The sequence below is a fragment of the Sinohyriopsis cumingii genome, chromosome 5 (assembly GCF_028554795.1).
Source record: "Sinohyriopsis cumingii isolate HCF-2022 chromosome 5, ASM2855479v2, whole genome shotgun sequence".
NCBI lineage: Eukaryota > Metazoa > Mollusca > Bivalvia > Unionida > Unionidae > Sinohyriopsis > Sinohyriopsis cumingii.
The window spans coordinates 28748602-28775200 of record NC_142965.1 but is presented as its reverse complement, the minus strand read 5'-3'; the positions used below and the strand labels follow the sequence as shown (position 1 = coordinate 28775200).

The following is a 26599-nucleotide window of genomic DNA, read 5'->3' as shown; positions in this document are numbered from 1 at the left end:
TAGCCTTTGTAATTCCTTGTTTGCAACTTGCCATACCAAGACTTGAGATTAACTATCAAATTTGACAATTATGTCCTTCTCAGGTAGTCTGCGTGTGTATTTTCAGTCCCATTTTCTGCATTATTTAGGTCATACTATAACTATGGTCACTCTTTTAATCTGTGTATCTGTTAAAGGCATCTGTACTAGGAAAACTCGTGTGACCGTTCCTTTAGATGTAGTTGTCTGGCAGAATAAATTCAGAAGTCCAACAAAGACGTGTGACTTGACCAATCCTGTAGTATTCAGGTAACACCCTGATAGTGGTTTTCCTCGTGTCCAGGTGGGCCAACATGCTAAATTCATGCTCTACCCCAAGTATGTGGGATCTTGTTTCTGGTAAACAACTGGTTGCAAGTATTCCCTGCCCTCTGGTGTTGCTCTCGCGTGAATTCGTCACCTCCACTCTCTATAGCCAAAAACTGCCCCGCTGATGGGTCCTTTCCTTTCGTGACACTTTGTATGTGTGCGACCCATTCATTACACGCATAACACTGTTCTACCCGTATGCCTTCCATATCTAAAATTTTCCTCTGCTGACTTTACGGACTCTCGAGGCGTAGGCCCCTAGTCTATTTTCACAATCTTTTGAAACCACGTTCTGGTCTCCACTATGAGCTCTGGAAAAGTAATCTGCTTGCTTAGCAATGTCTTATGCGTTTGACCAGACCTTCTTTTTCAAAAACTGGTTGAGTAATCTGCCTGCTTAGCAATGTCTTATGCGTTTGACCAGACCTTCTTTTTCAAAAACTGGTTGAGTTCAAGACCAACCGTATCTAAAAACTGGTCTCTCCTAAGACTAGAAAAGTTTTCTGCCCATTCCCGCATACCGTACATCGTTGGAAATAATTTGCTATTCTGATGGCAAACACGACAAGGGTTTATCCATTTTCGTCTTTGCTAAATATGAAGTTCTTATGAAAACATTGTTCAATTACCTTGTAATTCTGAAAATTTCTGACGTGTCCCGCTTAAATTGTTAATTAGCACATCATTTGTTGGGAGTCGCGAGTACACATCCAGCGCCTTACCTTTTAATACAGCACTGAGATGTAGATCCCAGTCGTTTCGTCTCCACTTCTTAATCTCTGCATATCGCTCGAACCGATGGAGATAACTAACCTTACTATATATTTCATCGTTAACGGGAAGATAATTTGAGATCACTTATTTTGCTTCAGGCAGTCTCACTTTTCCCTTTACTAGCTATAACAACTCAACAATCCTTTCTTAATTTATCTGCGTATTTATATCTTCTACCCAGATAATCTCTAACCTTGCCCTTTTTCTAATTTTACAATTCTCTTCCTGCTTCCTGTTCAATTCTGTATTGTTCCTTTGAAGTTGCTTTGCTAATTCTAGTGTACGTCAGAGAACGAAGAGAACGTATTGCTGTTTATGCAACGAGAAAACTAAAAAATGACCGTACAAATTTAGTTGACCCTGTAAAAGTAACTAATGCGGACAATCGTACAAAAACAAATTGACCCACAAATACATGAGACAAGAGGATAATAATTGAAAGATCTAGAAGACGATGAGAACAGCTTGATGATAAATTAACAGATTTGCGTCAGAATAAATATATACTAAGAATCAGAAGTTAAAAACAGGCTGATGAAGACAACAGTAAAGATAGATGCACAAAAGTTAATTAAATAGAAAGACTATTGGTGACTGTAAAAGAAATAGCACGAGATATACCCAATATCCGTCAATACGTACAACTTATTGAAGAAATGATAAGCCCAGGGATAAATAAAATACTGAAAGAATAAAGAAATCACTAGAAAACTATGCTACATTATCATTATAGTTTACTAATTTAAGGACAAGATTAATTGCTGAATGGAGAAAAACAGTCATGAGATTACAAATATAATTAATAATGTTTGATGTAGACAAAAGTCTTAGATTAAATGCATAACAGCTAGCATAAAAAATAAAAATAAAAATGCCCCCTTCCACAAAAAAAATAAAAATAAATAAATAATTATGAGAGTAATCCACGTAGGATTTATATATTTCTGACATAAATGATTTAAAAAAGTATTTAATAAATTATCTGATTTTACGAACTATAAAAGTAACTAAAACAAACTTACTCTGCAACCGAAAAAAGAGACAGGATTAAGCGAGAACGATGCTATAAAAGAATGTAATTCTTCATGATATTGTTGTTGTGCTAGGACGTGTTGACGAATTAGATTAAAAGTTAAACAGTTATAAAAAAAATAGTTCAAACACAGTTCACAATGGATGACAACAGAAAATATAAAAGAATAAAATAATAGACTTGAGCATTATTGGAAAGTATTTATACAGTTAATACAAAATTGACGGAGACATGGGAATATTTAAAACTGAATTAAAGACAGATACTGGACTAAGACAGTTTCTCAGTAGATACTAAAATTGAAAAAAATCAAAATTGGCTAAATATAATGGATGAAAAACTAATACATGATGTAAATTGCCTTATGAATTTCGAAACACAACAAATAATTCTGCTATATTTACTTCAATATGTTTTTTGCACCATATTATAGACTAAAATGGTTTGTTAGGATTATAATCTGGTTACACAACTCCAAAATAATAGTTGTTATACTTTTAATTGACTACATTTACTATTTTAAACATAGAATTTTGAAACAAAATTGTTTTAATATTATTATTTCTTTTTTTAATGCACTAAGCGTGAAAATGTCCGACTCCTTTTATATCTATGCATTTCTAATATTGTTCACTTCCTGTAGGATTTGAATAAGTTGCTTAATTATTTTAATAGGTTTGTCTCTTTAAATATTTCAATATTCATTCGAATATATATCTAATACCAGTATTGCTTGTTGTTTCTATGGATTGATAATCATTTAGATTTTCTGCAAGTTGTTCTAAAGACTAACTCATAAGACGAAAAGTATCTAACATCTTATTTTTTTTAAAGTATTTATTCCATCTTTCGCAAAGTTATCATGCTAAACCATTTTGAACATAAAATACACTTTTCTTCACTGTTTTAAGTAATAGCGACATTTAGCCTAATAGCGACATCTGGCCTAATATTGGTTACATCGTTGTGAATAGATGTGAATTGTGACCAGACAGAGTCTCTTCAAATAGAGGTATATAATTTGAATGTTTATCAGTTACAGTCGCTATTGTGCGCTAAATTTACTAGTTAGGTGGTCGTGATTTCTGATTTTATTTTTAATCGTTTTGTCCATCAGTTGTTGCTGTCAGTAAAAAGTATTTTATTTTCACAAATATGATACATGTTAGAATGATCGTCGTTTTCATCTTTTGTAAATATACTTTATTTATCATTTTGAAGTCTTAAATTCTCGTCGATTTTATCTGCAAACGTTTTATCTCTGAGAAGTTTGCTATGCATTCTTCTCTATATTTATTGGTTCAGAATGTTTAATAATTGGCTTTATGTGAATAACAGATCATGATGGAACAATTGTCATTGATTCGTTTGGATTGTTTATATCACAAGAGACATAATTATTGATGTTCCAGCCTATACAATAATATCTCATATAATACTCAGTTCTCCAAGAAGGAGCACAAAAGGAGGCTTGATGTTCTGCAAAAAGGATATAGTCATATCTTGAGACGTATTGCGATCCAGGAAAAATAACAATTGCCTCGAGAAGATTAGCCAAGATGTTTTATTGACGGGAGTATATGTTAGATAGGCAATTTACAGACGCGTGTAAATTTGTAGCTGATGAGCAACATAAAGACCTTGACATAAAGACCTTGACATTAACATGATTAGTGTAAACAATTTAATACTGATCCTGATTGGACAAAGCACACATGGTAATACAAATACCCGGGAAAGCCGTTCAAGAAGAAATACACCTACAGAAAAACAGAAAAGGAATCTTAGATGCACACAAAACGTGTGTTTATTCTGGTACTGATGCACGAATAAATATCGAGAACAACCATTTATAATCTATTATCTTGAATGAGACTATTGGGAATGTCAGTTCTGGAAAAGCACACCATAACCATGACGCCTGTCCCTTTGCTAAAAACTAAGTGCACCTATTAGAACCGTATGATAGGATTATATGAGGTGTTGCAAGCTGAACAAAGAATGTTTGCACTAGATGTGATTGAAATAATAGAATGTTAAAACTCTTTTGGTTTTATTTTAATTATCTGTCAAACACGTGCACAATGAGACTTACAACATAAAGTGACTTTTAGAGACTTTAATGTAACTCCAAAATAGATAAATCAGATACACGGTTAGAATTACGTATTAATGCATACCTGGAAACTAATAATTTGTTGCCTATGATGAATCTGTAAATCTGTATTTTGTATATTAAAAAACAATCAACTAACCACAGCCAGCATGCATTCAGTGCTATTTGCGAACATCATTTCGACTAATACGACAAAAATATAATTCTGTTACAGAAGATCTTAGCGGAAATATTAGATTTACGATAATCTTTTGCTTATAATGTGAAAAAGGTATATAAAACATTGTTAATGAAAATAATGTAGTATCGGCCGCTATTTATAGATGAAATAGGCAAAACGTTGAAAGAAAAATAAAAAATACAGTTTTAATGAGGCCAGAATATCTCTTTGATTACATATGGGAGTTAGCGTAACCAAGGTAACAAGCTATTGTTAGGCTATAAGAGAATGTGAACATATGGTAAAATATTTATGTTATCAACAAACAACGTTTACAATGATATGGTGAAAGATGAAAGCTCTTTATCTTGACATTGTATACATCGTATTGGCATTACATTCCACTCTTAATGATTTACAGTTTGGTCAACTACAAAATCTTTATACTTATATAATTTTAGATTCTTATAAAACAGATAGTTTAGTACCTGTGCAAATATTTTTCTATTACGTCAGTCTTGCCAGCCTATCTCTAGAACCACAACATTCTTGTACTTATATGCCATTCATCTCATCTTTAAGTGATCCAACAACGTTCCTGTTTACTAATGGCTTTCAGTATCTGTGTTCACTTTTGCAATTGCTTGTGTCGTAAATCTGATAACTTTGTTGTACAAAATATCGTTGAACAAGTTGTTTGTTTCAGTACCTATGCACATCCGATCTGTGTCAGTCATTATAAGTGTCATTTTATCAGTTTACTTCTATCACTGTAAAGCCACCATACAATCGTTTTATTAACTTTATTTTCTTCTTCTTTGAAATCATACCAATTTTCATTTATTACATTGTTTCTTAAAGTTTCAATCTGTTTTTCTAAGACACAATTTTCCATTAACTTACAAAAGACTTTTTGAAACTTTGTCAGCTGCTTTGTTTTGAAAGTTATATTAAATTCTAAATATGGCTTCAGCCATGGCTTTTGGTCGAATATACAGCCGTGAATATCTGTTTTAGTTTTATTTTCCAACTTTGATAACTGGTTCAAATTTTAGTTGTGATCGAAAGATAAGATGTTTTTGTTTTGCCACTGAAACTTTTGCACCTTTTTCCATCATCTGTTAATTTATTTTGTAATATGGATAAACATCCTTATTAGGAATTCGTTTTTCTGGATAATGTTTAATAGTTTTGCAATTGTGATGGCATTTATAAAACTACCTCTGGCAAATTTATCCAATTGAACTCCAAGACATTTGTATTTTCTTCCATTCATTTTAGTAAAAAAAAAATTCGTCTGCCCATGAAACATTTCATGTCGACAAATAATTCGTTTTTACATTTATTTTACCAATCTGCTTTACAGTTTTAGAACTTTACCTTTGAGTGGCACGATATATCCACCATAGTACTGAGGTTGCCTGACAACACACTACATGCATACTTCTTACAGGCATTGGTTAGCATAGTGTCCATCCATACAAACTGTTACAGTCTAGGTACACAATGTATGACCTTGTCCTTTATGTACCATATTCTCCTCTGAATAATTTCTTGCTTGGCTTTTGGCGTACACATTAAGACTACTTTCCCACAAACGCTCACGATTTGCTTTGGCATACCTATTCGGCATCATGCACATCCTCCTCTGATTCCAGATTCAGTAGTTGAAAGAAACATGCCATAATCAGTTCACAGTTCTAACTCTGCTTAGTTATTTCAAAGCAGTATTGTGAGCTAGTTCTGGTGCACTAATGTTATGGATCTAGTTTGTCTTTGTTCATATACACAGATCGGAATTTTTCATAAATACCGCATGACATTACAATATCTTTCTTTACATAGTCATGTAGGTCACTATAATAACTTAATTTAAAATTTATTATAATATTGTTAATATATTGGAAATCATGTTCGATAAGTTCTTATTCAGATGATTTTGAATCAACATTTAATTATTTTAGTGATAGGACAAATTCATTAACTTTTTAAAATTAATTTATGTATTCATATGGATAAATGTCTTTTCTATATAATTATCTTTTCATCACCTTTTGTAACGTCCTTCTGAAAATCTACAACACTGACTAGCTTTTGTGAATTTAGCTTTGTTTCTAATTTTGTCAAGTTTTATCTTGAGATTGTCCTATAAACCGAAAATTACCTACAAATTTTATCGTTCTTTTTATAAGAACCCCCTGTCCAGTCCTTCTTCGATAGTAATCTCCTATCATCAGTTTTGTCTTATACCAGAGTTTCTTATCAATAGAGATCCATTGTAAATATTCGCACTGTTTTTTACATTATACAGTCTGTTCTACTGTAAACTATATGCTCATATTTCTTGTGAGATTTTTAAAAGATTGTAGGTAAAGACAAAATACGGAAGGTGTGTGGTTACATTTTTTTTGTCCATGACGCGTCCGATTTCCGTCTGCATTTACTTATCAGCTCAAGAATACCTTCACAAAATATAAGAGACTTTTAGTTGCTTTTTGGTAGTCTTTAAATGTAACTACAGACAGAACCAAATTTTGGCATTCTGTCAATTCTGGTCGCTGTTTAATTGCATCATATTTAGTGTTCTGCACATTTTAGTTCAGAATTAAAAGAGCTATGACTCTTATTGCACAAGTGCTTTTTGTCGTTCGTTTTGTTATTTTGACATTATGTCAATTTGATAAATCCTTTATTCCACAATAATGATAATTATCTTCATTATATATCATTTACATGTTTATGTCACTTTCCTTTCTCATTTGTTACTATGATTGGCATTACAAATTTCTACGAAACAGTTCCAGAGAAGACAGCGTGGCCTGATGAGAGCCTTCAGCGAAAGCCGTCCTGATGTTCAGTTCTATCCTGATCTACTGGTTACATTAATTCATTGGCATGTATTAAACTGAGTTTCAATCTTTTTATATCTCCTGTGTTTACTGGTCAATTTTTTAAAAGAGTGCTTATATTTATCGAAGTATTTTTTATGTAGTCTATACTGTTGGTTTATAATTTAACTTTTATGAATGGTACACATATATTGTCACTATCTGACATATTAAAGGCAGACTGTTTTATATTTTTTCAACCCCAGATACGGTGTCAAGGTTGTGGGTCTTGGATGTATGCTACAATTTAATGAGGGAATATACATTCATGTTTTATCTAGTTTGGTAAATCAACGCAGTAATTTCTTACAAGCTGTCTAAATATGTCGATGCCTAACGTTAAAAGATTTACTTGTTTCAAAACCCATATTCTATATCCATGCCTGTCTTGTTCAAATTTCTATCGTGTGCAAGTCTTCATACAGTTCTTGAATTTCCCGTTCTATTTCGTTTCTGTTTGGTATGTTGATAGATTTTTCGTCGTGCAAATCATCAACACTTCCTCGAATTATTATGTCGCTATTATCTATCCAAAGTTTTATAGATAAGAAGTCCAGACTTTTATCTACATTATCGTATTTATTTTCCGTAAGTCCGGTTCCATTTTTTTTTCTTCTTAAAAAGTGTCCATCAAATCAGTCAGATGCTTTTGATGATTTTCTATTCTTAAAAAGTGTCCATCAAATCAGTCAAATGCTCTTGACGACTTTCTATTCATTCCTGTACAAAAGTACTTTCATTTTAGCCCTATTTGCACGAGTCTGTAGCTTTATTTTCAACTATTCTTCTTTGGTTACATTTATTCACAAATTCATTGTATTTCAATTTTGTTTCCGATTCTATGTGAATTAAAGGCGACTTCAGATTTTAGTATTATTGCGTCGTACAAATTTTGTGCCATTTACCTATAACTGATTTTTTCTATTAAAATGTTGATGAAAAATTACGATGTACAATTTTCAGACTAGCATTTGTGTATTAAAGAATTTGCATGAAATCTACTTTCTTATAACAGAACACCGATTTTCTTGCTACAGTCTTTATTCACGTTCAGGTATGTAAGTTTCGTAGATTTCATTTTATTTGGATCATGTGTAGTATGTTCGACGTTCCAATATATTAAGATACCCACTTTTTCCACAACTGAAACAAACAACTGGATTATTACTTCAATCTGTCTCATCTAATGATTTACACATAACTATTGCTACGTGTTTACAGTACTAACGGGACGCTAGGATTTATGAGATACCCCATCCCCTCATAAAACATTCCCCCTCAATATCCATTGAAGTCTTGTGATTTGTCCGCCATGGGGACTCCTAACATCCATTTTCTGATTTAAAAAGTCTCTTTCGTGAAATTATATCAAGTAGTAGATTTAATAGACTAAATTTGTACACCGCCGTTGCGCTTTGGCCTTGGTAGTTGCAAAGTACTTGACATATATTTATACCACATACATTAAAACTAGCGTGGCAAATATAACTATCTTACAGGATTTTCATTTCGTACTCTACGTAGATTCGAACACAGGTCCGCGGGTAAACGGCACCCATCGCCTTGCACATCCACGAGCCCATATTCCCTCACGACTAAGCACACATCACCAAAGAATGATGCTACTCAGTCGGTGTTATATGCACTCGTGTGTAGCAGACACACTCGCGTGATGACCTAGCAATTAATTCTCATCTATCAATCTATCTATCTATCTATCTATCTATCTATCTATCTATCTATCTATCTATATATATATATATATATATATATATATATATATATATATATATATATATATATATATATATATATATATATATATATATATATATATATATGAAATGACCATTCTTAGAACAGTTCACGAAATTGCTACTTTCTGCATCCAGGCGCGGCCATATTGCTTGACATATGAGTAGGAGCCTACCACGTGAAGCATTAATCCATAAGGTATGAGCAACCTATGGCACGAGTGCCAACGTTGGCATGCCAGGCTCGTTGGAAATGCACACCAGTGGTAGTTTTGTATTGTACATACTAAAAATGATGATTAAATTAAAGATCGAATATAACTTGGCACGTGGCACTCCTCAACTGAGCAAACCTAGAAAGGCTGTTCTAAATGTTTGTGGATTGCCATCTTCACTAGCCAAAGTTCCGATATGATAACTCTATCTTTACCTTCGCGGATCGAACAGATATTTTACTGCTTTGTCCTACCGACATCTGTTGGATTTCATGAGTTGTCTTCCTTAGTATGTAATGCCAACTAACCTATAGCATGTAACATCAGTGCATTGTGCATCGGCCGAAAATGGTGTAGGCAAATGACTTAAAAATGTTACTATGTAAGTTTAACATCAAAAGTATGACTTCGTACCAGAGTGAAGCCATTATAGGTGTATTGGAGTGAAAGATATTTGCACAAACACGGACCGACTGTAGAAAATTGCTTATTTATCAATCCATTCAAGTTGTGTTCTCCCCTTGTCTCGATCATGTAGGAACATTGTTCAATTTGAACAACTTAAGTTTGATTGGGTGCAATGGCTTGCCACCGCATCCAATTAAATTCACAGACCCGAATCACATAAATATATTCTCGATACGCCGACGTCTACATATGGTTCTCATACCGGAACCTTATCTAGTGAAGATGGCTGATTGCCTGTATTTAATAATCGATTGAGATATTAGCCTATAATAAAATACGTTGTCAAGTTTAAGGCATAGTTAAATTACATATAATAATAATAATAATAACAATAATAATAACGCAAAAATAGATTAATTAGTCAATAAATTTAACAAAAAGTTAGTAATATGTGTGCATTTAAACGCTTATTAAATTGACGTGTCTAGCCGACATATTAGTTGTAATTCAAATCTAACACTTTTATAGACTGTATTAAAAAAAACTATACACGTATTTATTACGGAGACAAATAGACAGGTATTCGGACGAAAGACGGTGAAGAAGTCCAGACGTCACACTTTACGTAAGGCAGATGTATATTTTAAACAAATCATGCGGTGAGAAGTTATATAATGTTATCATAAAAAGACAGCGAGACCAACTACGCCCGTAATTTCACCACCAACTCTTTACCAGCATCTGCTGAAACGGAATCATGGGGTGCCAACATAACTAATTTATAAAGCATACGAGTTCTGTAGTGTAACCACGAATAATATGTATTTAAGCGTGTCTAGAAATTTCTACCCCTGTCTATTACATAGGCCATGATTTGGAGGCGTTTACATGTATAGCGTATTTACTAGTGTCCCTGTAATTTGGTTACAATGATTAATATTTCTTTGGTGGGTCCGGTTGTTTTAGTTCAGTGGATATTGAACAAGAAGTTTGGTGATTGGGAATGTGGATAGTCTAGGGTCAAAATGAATCGTTGAGAAATTTGTGGAACGTTTTTTTTTTTTTTTTTTTAAATAGGATAGACTTTTGAGTACAAATGAGTCAATTTGGCCTATTACATAATGGTAACATGTCCTGACAATTCTTTTAAAAGAAACTCTTAGGCCAGTGTTTCCAATCTCACCCGGCCAGTGGCCTTAAACTCTGAGACAATTGCCTTAAAAATTATTTAAGAAAACAGTGAGCCTGTGGTTTATTTATCTCCATAATAATGTTAGATGATAGAAATAGGATGGCAGGTATTTTTTGTTTTTGGAAAAATATGGTGGATGTCCGGATTATATTAGAAACATTTTGAAAATTTGTTTCACCGCTATGAAAAATGGCTGACCAGTTTAAACAGGATAATGCTATTGTCTTTGCAAGGACCACCAAATTTGTAAATACATTTATATTCTTACATTTTTTAAACCATGATTCCAGTATCTTTGCATGGACTAGCAAATTTGTACAAACATCTAAGTTATTATATTTTTATAACTTTTTTATATAAATGTCTGTATCATTTATACAATTTAAACTGAGAGAACAGACGTCACACATTCAAATTTGATAAATTTGAATTTACTTAAGTATGGTCTTATATATACGAGAGCACGTTCAGAAAAATAACAAAAAACCCACAGGGGATGCATAATTATTATATAAGGCTTATTTACTCAACTGACTGTCATAATTAAATGCAGAATCAATTTCATGTGCTCTATAAAGCATGAAAGCGTTATTTTATATACCATCCTATCTATCTATATACAGACAAAATATCTATATACAGACAAAATATCTTTATACAGACAAAACATCTTTATACAAGACAAAATATCTTTATACAATACAAAATATCTTTATACAGAAAAAATATCTTTATACAAGACAAAATACAAAATATCTTTATCAAGACAAAATATCTTTATACAAAACAAAATATCTTTATACAGACAAAATATCTTTATACAAGACAAAATATCTTCATACAGACAAAATATCTTCATACAGACAAAGTACAAAATATCTTTATACAGACAAAATATCTTTATACAAGACAAAATATCGTTATACAAGACAAAATATCTTTATACAGACAAAATATCTTTATACAGACAAAATATCTTTATACAAGACAAAATATCTTCATACAGACAGTGTAGATCAGCTTGTCATGCAAGTACGATCTAAAGCACTTTTCTGACAATTCTGTTTTGTCTTAGGGACCCTAATCGTGGCCCTGGAGAGTTCAGCGTCAACGAATGGCCGCTATATACCAACTCTTCTCGGCGTTACCTGAGACTAAATGATCAGCACTTAAGGCGAGGAGATACAACAGTGGACACAGGGGTTGGACCGCGTGTTCAGGAGTGTGCCTTCTGGAAACACTATTTGCCAGACCTCGTCGTCAAAACAGGTAAGGTGCTCAAGGCGTGGTCAAATAACACGTTAATAGGTTTGTAAACTGTATAACTATTTTCTAAATCTTAACATGAATGTCAGATAGTTGCATGTTTCATGCATCTCCAAAGCAACAGTCGGTAGATTCATCAGTGCCATAATTTTTCTTTATTTTTAGCACACGAATGTCGCATGGTATACAAATTTGTTTCTCTATGCCTTGGGCTAAAACTAATATGTTTTGTACACCACATGTAATTACAATCTGTCTAGTCCTGACAGTCAGTGAGCCTTGAAATTTCTTAATAAAACATGGTTACATTTTAAGTCCAGTGTAGTAACATTTGCTTAGTACGTCATCGTGGTATTTTTTTTTTAATGTTAAAACCGTTTTTGGTAAAATTGCAAACATTGGCAACGTCATGGGCGTGTTGCTTATTACTGATTCATGTAATCGTAAGACTCTAAGAACTGATAATCGTCAAACAGCTTAAAACAGACTCTTGAAAGTCAATTACTAATTTCATCGCTTCACAAACATCTCAGTCCATGCTTTTTGTTAAAAATAGAAAACTTGAGTAAACGAAAACGGAAGACGTCTGCTACAAAAACATTGCAGTGCTCAACGTCAACACCATATAGTTTGTTAGTATGGGTCGATGAAATATGTACTTACTGACTGAATAATACTCCAATAATCTCACGCTGTACGACGTGTGTTATATTCTTCTGAAATCAAACAGTCTTATTTTCACTTTGCTTTTCTTACTCTCGAAATAGACTTCAAAATATTAATTGATTATAAAATACATTTTACAAAAAGATGAGTTAACACGATATAGAAGCTGTCCACGCTTGTCGTCTACGGAAAAGCTTGTAAAGTTAACAGAAAAGTATTAGTCTTGGTGACATGTTTGATTTCAGTAGTTTCTACTAACTGAAGTTTGACTAATATGTATCTGTACTAAGGTTTGTTTTCATTCATCACGAAACAAAATGTGATCAAACATTATTATATATCTACTAATGCACATTTAGTATTTAAATACGTATACAGAAGGTACAGTATTGAAAACGTACCCGAATCGTCCGTATTGTCATGGAACTATACAGCTAATTAACCCAGATCATCCGTATTTACATGGACTATTTAATCAATTAACCCAAGTCATTTGTAATGTCATGAAACTATATGATCAATTTACCCAAGTCAGTTATATTGCCATGTAACTATTTAATCAGTTTATCAAAATCATTTATATTGCGATGGAACTTTGTAATCAATTTAAAATTCACTATGACAAAAGTTTGATCACGACAAGCTATGACAGGGTGATTAACCGTTTCTGTGACATGATATGAACTTAACGTGGTTTTGTGTCAGGGTTTGAAGATTTTAGTTTCTCTGTAACTCAGAAATATCTCCTAATTCTAGTGATATGGCAGATTAGTCCCGAAAAGAAAAATATCTGGTTTTCTGAAACCATCGACTATAAAGCCAGTTGAATGTAATGTATGGTTCTGCATCTGTCGTGCGTCGTACTCGTACGTCAGGCAACAATGGCTTATATTGGTTTCAAATAAACAACTATGAATATAAAATTCATTAACCATCACTACACATCAGAGAAATTGGGATCCGTGTGAGTGTAAGCATTAGCACACTGAGAGCAATACTGGAAGAATTTCTCTCTAGTATGCATACATATTCTTTGTACTCAGTCTTTTCCAAAGACCTAGAATAAAACCATACTGATCAAAATTATATATGTTTTAACTTAAGGCCATGATAAATAAGCCCCTGCAATGTGAAAATAATATCATCAATTATACAATTTCACACAAATATCACTTAAATTGAAAACTTTATAACGAATACAAAGGCTGGGATAGATGGGCGACCGCTCATGAAAACTGCTTGTATATATGTATGTTTCTGTACCAGAACTGCCCCATTATATACACAACAGCAATCGTCCGTTCTGTATATTATTTGTACTAGAACCGTTCCCTTATATACCAACCAACAATCTGTGTTTCTGCACCGGAATATCCTCTTATATACACAGTAACAATTGTCCGTTCTGTCACAGTAACAATTGTCCGTAATATGTGTTGCTGTACTAGAACTGTTGCGTTATATACACAACAAACGTCAACAATGTGTGTTGCTGTACTACAACTGTTGCGTTATATACACAACAACAATTGTTCGTTATGTTTGTTGCTGTACTAGAACTGTCCCTTTATATGCACAATAAACGTCCGTTATGTGTGTAGAACTGTCCCCATACACAAACTACAATAATCGCCCGTTCTTGAAGCCACGGTCATTCAAAAGGTTCACATGAAGATGTGATGTTCATATATATGCAATCAGAAAGGTATACCATAGGCCAAGAATAGGCAAACGATTAGCGTTACCGGAAGAATCTTAGCTGAAAGGATTTCTCTGAGCTTAGTTGGTTCAAATCGTTATATATATATATATATATATATATATATATATATATATATATATATATATATATATATATATATATATATATATATATACAATGCCTATTGAAACTCCTTGTCCTGAAATTGATCTATTAACAAACGTATATTCTGTCCTAAAGATAGTACAATGCAATCAGTTCCTGTTTGTTTTTTTTTAAAAAGAAAAAAAAATTTGAAGTGTTTTCTGCTAGCCCTAATTCAAATTAAATTTATTAATTGAATCCACTTGTTTTATTTTATGTTTTTTGATTGCAAAGAGGTGTGCTCTCCTCTTATCAAAGTAAGCCTGTTCAGTATGTGAATTCATTCTTATCATTTCATAGAACGTTCCTTTTATTCTAAAATGATGTATTAGTTTTTGTTTAATTCCCATGCAGGTACAAATCTCAAGAAGACTACTGTGAACGCCCACCCCGTGTGTAATAGTTATAAAATTCAAGAGACTAACGTGAACGCCTGCCCCGTGTGTAATAGTTATAAAACTCAAGAAGACTAACGTGAACGCCTGCCCCGTGTGTAATAGTTATAAAACTCAAGAAGACTAACGTGAACGCCTGCCCCGTGCTTAATAGCTATACAATTCAAGAAAACTACCGTAAACGCCAGCCTCGTGCTTAATAGTTCTATATGTACGCACTAGGACGGCATGGTTGGCGCTGGAGATTACTGACATTTAGACCCAAAATCTATAGCTTTCTTTCTTACCGTAAGTGCAAGCGATAAACAAACATTGGTTAACGAACTTACTGTAACACAAAAGTTATTTGCACAGAGGTTCTGGCTTTTGATCGTTTGATCCCAAATGAAAGTCGAAAGGTTTTACTTGTACTAAAAAAATCCATCTACAAATACTGGTGAAATTCGAGAATTTAATTTTTGTGCAGAAGCCTATATTCGTTTTCAGCCGTAGTGACCTTGACCCATAACCTTTTGACACTCGAAATCAATACCGATGAAATAGCGAACAGATTGACGGGAATCTCATACGCTCTGCCTTATGGCGGGCTCATACAATTTTATATCTACTCGGAGATTCCTGTCTAAAAGCTTTCATTTCAAATGCAACAAATCATCAGGGAAATATTCTCCTCCCCTCAGCCGTTCTGCACGCCCATTCTGTTTTAGACGAACTAACCGCCTGAAAGAACATGCCCGAACAAAATTGCATCAATTTAACAAAATCTTTATTAGAATATTGCATCATAGTTACTTTTCTAACCCGAATACTAACGCCCATAGACATGAGGTCGCCGTCATCAACGCATAACGAAGGTAAGATATACTTGCATGTAACAAACGTTTGCTCTCTCTGTCTCTCTCTGTATATATATATATGGTAATTAATAATATTTCGACATATTTTCCTATTGTGTCTATTTGCACAGGCCCACTCAGTTTCAGTATGGAACTACTGATCATAAATATAAAACTATAGAAGATAACAAATAGTAAGAAATGTCACAAATAAAACAGTTTTCAGTAAATTTGGCATCACTTCTTTTGTGCAATAACGGGGGGGGGGGGGATTTTTTAAAAAAGCGTCGATATGTGCAGGCGTCAATGGATTATGACCTTGAGTTTTCTTATTTCGTCGTAAGAAACTTGGAAAGAAAGATATGCATATATATTCCATAGGTTTTTGTTGTTGTTGTAAATCATCCTGTTTGAAAAACACAATCTTGTCATTGAAAACTGAAAGATACAGTGCACAATTGGCCTCTTCGTATTTAATGAAAGCGTCAATGGAACTCTTCTTATGAAAGGCAAGCGAAAACGTATACGGAATGTGAAAATAGTCTTAATTCTTACATTCCTCTCTTTTGTTATTACTGTTTAATTCATAGATTTTTAGTGGGTTAGAATTTTCAATCTAATATGGGGGAATAAAGTCTAGATTGTTATATTTCATGTTTTGTCATATTCTTTAATTGCTTTTTATATGTTAAGATACCTGTTTAGACTGATCTTGATGTAAGAAAGGACAAAGGTTTACATTGTGCTAGTTACATTCATTCCATTAAATACAGTACACGTAAGTGTTTTATTAAGCTATTTTAATGTTACGATAAGTTTACATGGCAACCTAGAAATCTCACACCAGTTTCCAATATTGATAATTTTACCTGGCAAACAGAATATCTCATCCCAGGTTTCAATATTGATCTTTGTAAACCAATTTCATATTGTCTTCATATTTGTAAAATGTCTTCCGACATACGGCGAATTTGCAAATATTGATTATAATTGATAAGAAAGCAAAAAACTCTCACTGTAGATTGACGTGAATTTTTTTTTATTAGAAATGATATATTGATTTTAGGTTAGAAGTATTTTAATGTATCTATATTCTTAAACTGACAAGGCGTTAACTACGCGGTGAAAAACTGAGTATACAGACATTTTAAAAATTCCTATTATACCGAAGAGACACAGAAAAATAAAGCACCAATGCTTAAAGAATTGAAGAAACAAAACAAAACAAAAATAATAATACAATATTGAAACTATTTATTATATAGAATCTATTTATTGTCCTGATTTAGACGCGTTCAGTATTTTACATATATATAGATATAGCTATTTATTTTGCTGGTTTCACCAATATATTTTACAGACGTAGATGTAAATGCTTTCACTTGCAGCGGACATGTCTGAAATGGAGCGGGAATGGAAGGTACAGTTTCACGAGTGGAGCACAAAATACATCGTTGAGTGGAGATCCCAGTTTGAGCACTTTATCCGGAACCAGGAGAAGAGACAAGCATGTGGCGGGGGGCCATAGATGGGTCTTTTACTGTCCCTTTGCCCACTACATTGATGTTGAGTGTTTCTTTATTCATATTTTCTAGAAAATTATCTAATTTATATTGTACATATTCGGAAGTCCACTCAGGTTGCATATACAGGTCCGTAGGTAAATCATACCATCATCCACAGTAGATAATTACTCTAGTATTGAATATAAATATACTGTATATATATATATATATATATATATATATATATATATATATATATATATATATATATATATATATATATATATATATATATATATATATATATAACAAGATATCACTACGTTTTTAAATGTATATGAACATTGATCTTTTTTACGTCACACAACGTTTTGGGACTTTCGAGGGTCAGTAATAATTGCCCCGAAAGGCAATAACCTGAGGTTACGAAACCTGACTTCTAAGAAACGTGAAGTGAACTTTGGCTCTTATCGTATGCTAATAATAGTACAATACGTACAGTCGTCACAGTTAATCATAATCCCTAATGCTGAATTTGAGAAGAAACGGTCTTAGAACACTGTTTCATCACGCTTTAGACAGTGACTACAAAAAAGTCAAGGTCAAATTAGTTGTAGATTGATCCTGTGTCTGTCGTGCGTCCGTAAACAATTCCTCTTTTCAAGTATGGATCCTGGCGTGAAGAATATTCAAATTTGCACAAATGATTCGTCATCAAATCTGGCCACCATTACTAAAGAGAGAGAATTTCTTAAAAGCCGCTCAAGAGAATTTGACCACATTTGACAGAAATCGTCCAGGCATAAAAAGGTGTTCACACTGGTTCAAAATGTCTATCCACTTCTAAATATGGCCAGCTTTAGTAAATGTACACACAAAAAACGCATTTCGAGGACTTTTCAAACGACACAAATTGGCAGAAAGCATCCTGGCATTAAGGGCCTTCAGTTTTTGCTAAATGGTGCCGTTCAGCCTTAAAATATGAACATCACTACTAAAATATGTTCAAATATTTTAACGACTTCTGCTCAGAACCTCTCTACAGAATTTCACCAAATTTGACAGATTTCGTCCATACAAAGATGGCTTCCATATTTATGCAGATTATTTCCGTTGGTGATATTGGACATAACGCTGTTGCTAAAGTTTGAAAACATTTAACTAAGTGTTCTCAAACTTGACTGACGGTATTTTGGGTAAAGGGACTTTCAGTTGAATATGGAGGCATAGAGGCATGGTAAAACATCAGACTCATAATCCAAGTGTTGTGGATTCGATATTGGCCCAGACTCTCCAGAGTCGGCTACCTCTGTGTGTCCTTAGGGACGGCAATCAGCTCTGTTTTCCTCGGCATGATAGAGCCAATAATGGACTAAAAATAATGATAAACCAACCAACCAATCAACGTTCGTTTTATAGGAATGATACCGATCCGCCACCATATATGACGGTCATCACTAAAGATAAAACAAACCCTGTACAGAATTTGACCCATTTTGACATGAGGTATACAAGCACGAATACCTTTCCTCTTTATGAATACCATATCATGGTTATAAGAAACATGCGTAGGTTAGGTATTGTTAAAATAACTTTCAATTACCTTTAGTTTGGTGCATGATTGATGAGTGTGATTTGAGATATAAAATATCCAGCGTGGCTTAACATCAGATGTGCACCTTTCAAAAGACTGCTAGCTCCATTTGGTCACTTTCACTTGCTGAACTTCAAAGGTAAATTGGAAGAAGAAAAAACCAGTCGGTAACATTTTCTCACTTCTTGTGTATTTTATACTTCATTTATTGCACTTTCAGAAGCTGGCATTGTCTACTCTGGCAAAAGTCATTATCCTTATTTTAATAACTGCTAAAGTTAGTAAACTTTGGACTAGTTGAAGCTCATTTTTCTAGCACATGGGAAAAAACCTTTTTGATCGCTGTCTACTATACCGCATAGTTTCCATAACTGCCACACGTAAATAAATTCTGTCACAATATATGAAAGTAGCATAGAGGTACTCCAAAATTCTCCCCATTATCCACAGCTTCACCTTATACATGTCCCTCTCTCAGAAGTACATAATAACTGTAGAGCGGAAACACTTACCGTGGAAAATCTACACAAAGCTTCATACGGAACCAAATGTGTCAACCAACTATTCTGTTAGAAAGATGTCAAGAAGGCAACACCAGTGTCACTTGTTTAAATTTAGTTTAAGTGTTTTAGAACCATTTTATCGGAGATTATATTTCCAAATCTGTGTCTACCACGTTACTATACTGTCATCATGAACCAATAAAGTCGAATAAGACCATTAAGGTCATTTTGTCTGATTGGCAGTTTTGTCTTATTCGGATCTCCTTTGCTTGAATCTACGAAGTAAAGGAGACCATTTGTATTAATCCTAGTGCCAGCATCGGTGTCCGTACAAATAGAGGCACGTACAAATATATGTACACTCAGTGCATCTAAACTATTTTTTCTTCCTGCCACCTTGGGAACAATTTGAAGTGGGTTTCTTTACCATCTACCTCTTACAGAGTCGGATAAGGCGGCTAACTTTGCACACTGATTTCTTAAATTCTTGCTTTTGAACACTCTTCCATTTAGGTCGTGACCACAAAGTATTTTTACACCAATGTGAAATGTGGAGTCATGAAACTCGGTCATGATTTTCGTAAGTATTACACCCACATTACAAACATACCTCACCTTGACCCATATATCAAGTTTCACTGCCTTTGGTTAAATTATGTCTTTTACGTTTATTTCTGAAACTTCTGTTTATATTAGACTGTTAGATGACTGTATTATACATCCATTACAATTTATCCTTATATAGCAAATTAAGCAAATTAAGGTCACTGTGGCATGTTATTTAAAATTTTCTAGGCTTAGGTTAAGTATCTGTATTTAACTCATGATGACATAGGTTTCTTGCACCCTGCGTACGTACTATTAAACCTTGAATAATCAAACAATTATAGATTACTGCTTTTCTATGGGAAAATATGAACGATTGTTTTCTAAGCGACACTGCGCAACATTAGGAGTGAAGTATTACTCATAAAAAACAGAGTTCATATTTTCCAAAACAAATGTAACCTTTTTATTATATACTCATTTTGCTTTTCTACCTAAGGCTGAATAATAAAAAGAACACTCCACAAGAAACAAAATAATTGAGTTTATGCTGGATTCCAAAGTAAATACACAACTGTGAGTTCAGCAATACACAGTAACAGTCGTATTACCGACATAGCACCGCCAGCAACCTTTGCATTTGGTGGCGTGCTCAGTCATTCGTTTCAAAAATAAATCTCGTTTAGTTTTGCTTAAAATTGAAATTTACAGTCACATTGAAACAACTTTTTCTGTTGGTTTGAAATGGATGGACGTTTTTCTGTCGAACTAACTAGATTCTGCGTTTCTGTTTGCGATGGTCTGGTCTAATTAGCTGGGTCTATTCCGTACGGTGTACAGTGTGCCTGAAGGGACTGGCTTTGATGCAGCTGCATCTGTGTTAATGTTCTGTCACTGATTGTTTGGAATCATAATGCGGGGGAAACAAATTAATTGAAGTTCTCCAAAAGACGCAGGATTAAATATTGTTTGTTAAAATAATGTATGTTAGGAACTATCACATTAATTTCGTTTTGAGTACAGTTAGGAGAATGTGATTTGTGTTAGAAATGTAGTACAACAGTCCAGTGTTGCGGTATGGATCAATTTTTGGAACCCATGTAATTCATGCAACTTGGCAAGTGTGTGCATTTTGATATGTTCTAAAATCTTCGTCGACTGATCATTGTATCTGTACCAGAGCGGTGAGAGATCAGTCAGTAAATAAAATGGGTCAATTATTTGAGAAAATAGTCGAAAATGATGGAAACTCAATGCAAACAATAATTAATTGCCAAATTACATAAACAAAACGCAAAACGTAGCTGATCGTGATCATGTAACCTCGTGCAGTGGTCCATTTTTTTCCGGGTAGATGTGCGACGTTTAACAAAAAAGGGAAAATGCAATATTTTTAATACATGTCTTTGAAAAACTGAATATTTCTTTTATTAGCCTGTAATAATTATAATCGTATAGTTCCACGTTTGTACAGTCGAGAATTGACGATATTACATTTATGTGCTCTAATGTACGACAGATAGGTTTTGGGGACACGTGTTATTAATAACGCTCTTAAAACAATACACTATGCTGAATTTTATTAAGCTATTCCATGATACCTTGCTTTAAAATCTAACATGGCTAAAACATATTTCAAATTTAATAATGCACAACAAACAATTCCTAAAATTACAAATTCACTTTAACTGACAAAAAAGGGTGAGGAAGGGCTTGGACACATATTACCCACGTCGTTTCCACTGGATGTATATGTTAATATAGTGCACAACAGTCGCGGGTTCTATACCTGCCGGGGCTAACCTGTTTTTGGGAAAGGCACTTACGTTCCTTTTCTATATTGCCAATAATGTGTTCAGAGTACCGTTAAAAACAATCAACCCAAGATGCAAGTAAAACCTTTCTAAACTATGAAATTGATATCCCTCGTAGTTCTTGCTGGGAAACACCCATGAAGGTAACTACTGTAAACATACTGCCCGTTGATATATCGCTGTTTATATTCAAGTACTACTGTGATGCGACATCTAATGTACAATACATTCATTTTGTCAGCCAATCAGCGAACTCTATTGTTTTAAATATTGCATGTATTAATACAATCACACATAAGTTGATAACGTAGCTAGTTAAAAACTTAGTTTCCTTTGATCGACGGTGACTTTGTTGCATTTTGTGTTTAAAGTTAATGTCTTTGACCATTGGCACTTTGGGTGACGGCAGAATCATAAAATTTGAGAATTGCAGTCACTTAGTTCTACACCCATACAAGCAAACAAGGGTGCTACTACCACATGTTATGCTTTATTAACATAGGTTTAGGATTTGATGACAACATAAAATTTCTCTGGCTTTATACATTCTAGCATACACACAGTATGCCCTTTCTGGCAATTGCAATTTAAAAGGGAGTAAAATATGCTGATCCCTTGGTAATATTTCCATGTTGGCACTGTACTGTATATTGTGATAAGTTAGTCACAACAAATTTATTGTATTGTGAGATTTATATATTCACAGAGTGACTACGTTCACTCCAGGTGAGGCCACAGTTGTTATTGCTGGTACACGAGATGTGCTTGTAACAGCGGTCATACTGGATCCCACTCTTCCAAGTTGTGACTTCCACCTGGCAAAATCTGGCTTATCTGGCTGGACAAGGATACTAATTTCTCAAGCAGATCCTAGGAAGAATAATTTAAAACAGAGAACAAGAATTGTTTATCCTTCTATTCATTTTAGTAACTATAATTTTATATCATAATAAAGATTATCTTCTTGTACTGATGTTTGCTCTCTTTGCTTAACATTTTGTGGGCCAAAATCACTTTAGGTCTAAATTTATCCTATTTGTTAATTATTTTTGGACATGGTTTTTAGAAGCTACCAGAAGCGAACTATGATTACATTTTTTCAGTATAGTTTGTACATAATCTGCTGGTAACCTAATTAACGGTAGGTTCAAAACATCCTGTGCAATAAGTTAGTTTCTACCTCCAAACGTCAACTACCTTCTAGAGCATTTTATTTTTCATAGGCAGCGGAAGTTCTTCGATTATTAAAATAAATTAAATCATATATATTTAATGATCTGAATTTTCAGTAGTTGATCCATTACCACATATATTGTAACGTTTTATAAATATATAAATAAGAGAACTTTGACTGCAGATGAACAATTTGATGGAACTGTAGACACTAGAAACCGATGAGTGGTTTTATTTTTCAAACACTTAAATGTATCTACATTTAATTTCCTCTGCTAAACAGATTCTTTCTGCGCAGCTAACCTACATATATTTTTCATTTTCATAGAAAATAACAGTCCATTAGATATATTCAAGATTTGTCAAATGTGGCATATTTCCAGTACTGTTCTTTATTTAAGAACTGGATAGGGTACCGAGCAAAGGAGACATATACGACCATGTATATTATACTACACGTGAAAAGAGAAAATAATGGGCCTTTGAAAACTAGTGTGTGTGCTCAAAACATGTTTCCAACCCAATTGCCCTAAAATGTGCGAGGGGTTCAGTTTAACGTTCGAACCATATAAAGTGTAATCATATTACAGGACTTTTATCACTTGTACAGATTCTAACTGGACTATTGATTTTTTATGTTGTAAACTTATTGGTGTTTCCTTTTTACCGATGAATCTTTAATAAAATTATTTTTTCTCAAGCTGTGTTGACTTTTTATTATTGTCAACATGAGTGATAACAAGGGGAATAACCAACGTGATAAGAGTAAATTGTTCCATTAGAGGAGGCATCTGTTAAGTTTGGTTGTGTGATTCATATTAATGAACTCTATATAATATCACGTGATAGAGCACAATCAGAGTTTGGTTATGTGTTTCATATTAACGAACTCTATATAATATCACATGATAGAGCACAGAGTTTGGTTATGTGTTTCATATTAACGAACTCTACAATATTACGTGATGGAGCACAATCAGAGTGTGGTTATGCGTTTCATATTAACGAACTCTATATAATATCACGTGATAGAGCACAATCAGAGCTTGGTCATGTATTTCATATTAATGAGATCTATATAATATCGCATGATAGAGCACAATCAGAGTTTGATTATGTGTTTCATATTAACGAACTCTATATAATATCACATGATAGAGCACAGAGTTTGGTTATGTGTTTCATATTAACGAACTCTATAATATTACGTGATGGAGCACAATCAGAGTGTAGTTATGCGTTTCATATTAACGAACTCTATATAATATCACGTGATAGAGCACAATCAGAGCTTGGTCATGTATTTCATATTAATGAACTCTATATAATATCACCTGATAGAGCACAATCAGAGTTTGGTTATGTGTTTCATATTAACGAACTCTATATAATATCACATGATAGAGCACATTCAGAGTTTGGTTATGCGTTTCATATTAACGAACTCTATAATATTACGTGATGGAGCACAATCAGAGTGTGGTTATGCGTTTCATATTAACGAACTCTATATAATATCACGTGAGAGATTATAATCAGAGTTTGATTATGTGTTTCATATTAAAGACCTCTATATAATATCGCATGATAGAGCACAATCAGGGTGTGTCTATGTGTTTCATATTAATGAACTCTATATAATATCACATGATAGAGCACAATCAGAGTGTGTTTATGTGTTTCATGTTAACGAACTCTATATAATATCATGTGATAGAGCACAATCAGAGTTTGGTTATGTGTTTATTTTAAAGAACTCTATATAATATTACATGATAGAGCAAAGTCAGTGTGTGGTTATGTGTTTCATATTAACGAACTCTATATAATATCACATAATAGAGCACAGTCAGAGTGTGGTTATGTGTTTCATATTAATGAACTATATATAATATCACGTGATAGAGCACAATTAGAGTTTGGTTATGTGTTTCATATTAAAGAACTCTATATAATATCACATGATAGAGAACAATCAGAGTTTGGTTATGTGTTTATTTTAAAGAACTATATAATATCACGTGATAGGCACAGAGTGTGGTTTTGTGTTTCATATTAACGAATTATATATAATATCACGTGATAGAGCACAATCAGAGTGTGGTTATGTGTTTCATATTAACGAACTCTATATAATATCACATGATAGAGCACTATCAGATTTGTTCACAACAAAGAAATTTATGAAATTATTATCACAGAATAAAATAATGGACTTTCTAAGTCTAGATATTAACAAAATCCTACTTAACATTAGTAATTGCCTTTTCCAAGATAATTTTCTCTTTCATTGTGAATTTGGTGGGGGATACAGAGACTATTTCCATCCATCTATTCACATGTCCATCACAATATAAACTATTTCCATCCATCTATTCACATGTCCATCACAATAGAAACTATTTCCATCCATCTATTCACATGTCCATCACAATAGAAACTATTTCCATGTACCTATTCACATGTCCATCACAATAGAAACTATTTCCATCCATCTATTTACATGTCCATCACAATAGAAACTATTTCCATCTACCTATTCACATGTCCATCACAATAGAGACTATTTTCATCCACCTATTCACATGTCCATCACAATAGAAACTATTTCCATCCACCTATTCACATGTCCATCACAATAGAAACTATTTCCATCCATCTATTCACATGTCCATCACAATAGAAACTATTTCCATCCACCTATTCACATGTCCATCACAATAGAAACTATTTCCATCCATCTATTCACATGTCCATCACAATAGAAACTATTTCCATGTACCTATTCACATGTCCATCACAATAGAAACTATTTCCATCCACCTATTCACATGTCCATCACAATAGAAACTATTTCCATCCATCTATTCACATGTCCATCACAATAGAAACTATTTCCATCCACCTATTCACATGTCCATCACAATAGAAGCTATTTCCATCCATCTATTCACATGTCCATCACAATAGAAACTATTTCCATCCATCTATTCACATGTCCATCACAATTTTCATTTCCAGAGCATAATTTAAACTCGTTTAATATTTGCATTTCAAACTAAGTCCATATATTGAACTAATGGTTTAGGGGTACTTTTGCTGTTACTAAGTTTTAAATAATATTTTTATGTTGCCCTAGGAACACACTGTGAATAGGCCACTTTGATTATGAGCTGTTAATAGACCATTTTGACTATGAGCTGTGAATAGGCCGCTTTGATTATGACCTGTGAATAGACCACTTTGATTATGAGCTGTGAATAGGCCACTTTGATTATGACATGTGAATAGGCCACTTTGATTATAAGCTGTGAATAGACCATTTTGATTATGAGCTGTGAATAGGCCATTTTGACTATGAGCTGTGAATAGACCATTTTGACCATGAGCTGTGAATAGGCCAATCTGATTACGAGCTGGGAACAGACCATTTTGATTATGAACTATGAATAGGCCACTTTGATTATGAGCTGTGAATAGGCCACTTTGATTATGAGCTGTGAATAGACCATTTTGACTATGAGCTGTGAATAGGCCAATCTGATTATGAACTGTGAATAGGCCACT

At 33.5% G+C, this 26599-nt stretch overlaps 1 protein-coding gene across 4 annotated transcripts in view; it reads left to right on the top strand.

Annotated features, from left to right (window-relative positions):
• Positions 1–23732, top strand: part of LOC149798858 (acetylcholinesterase-like) — a 78868-nt gene extending 55136 nt beyond the window's left edge. For all 4 annotated transcript variants that reach the window (XM_089957764.1, XM_089957766.1, XM_089957767.1 and 1 more), the window contains 2 exons: positions 11964–12157; positions 17286–23732. In XM_089957764.1, the coding sequence (XP_089813890.1) occupies positions 11964–12157; positions 17286–17425 (334 nt within the window). In that variant the 3' untranslated portion in view covers positions 17426–23732. The remainder of the gene's footprint in view (positions 1–11963; positions 12158–17285) is intronic.
• Positions 23733–26599: the final 2867 nt, after the last annotated feature.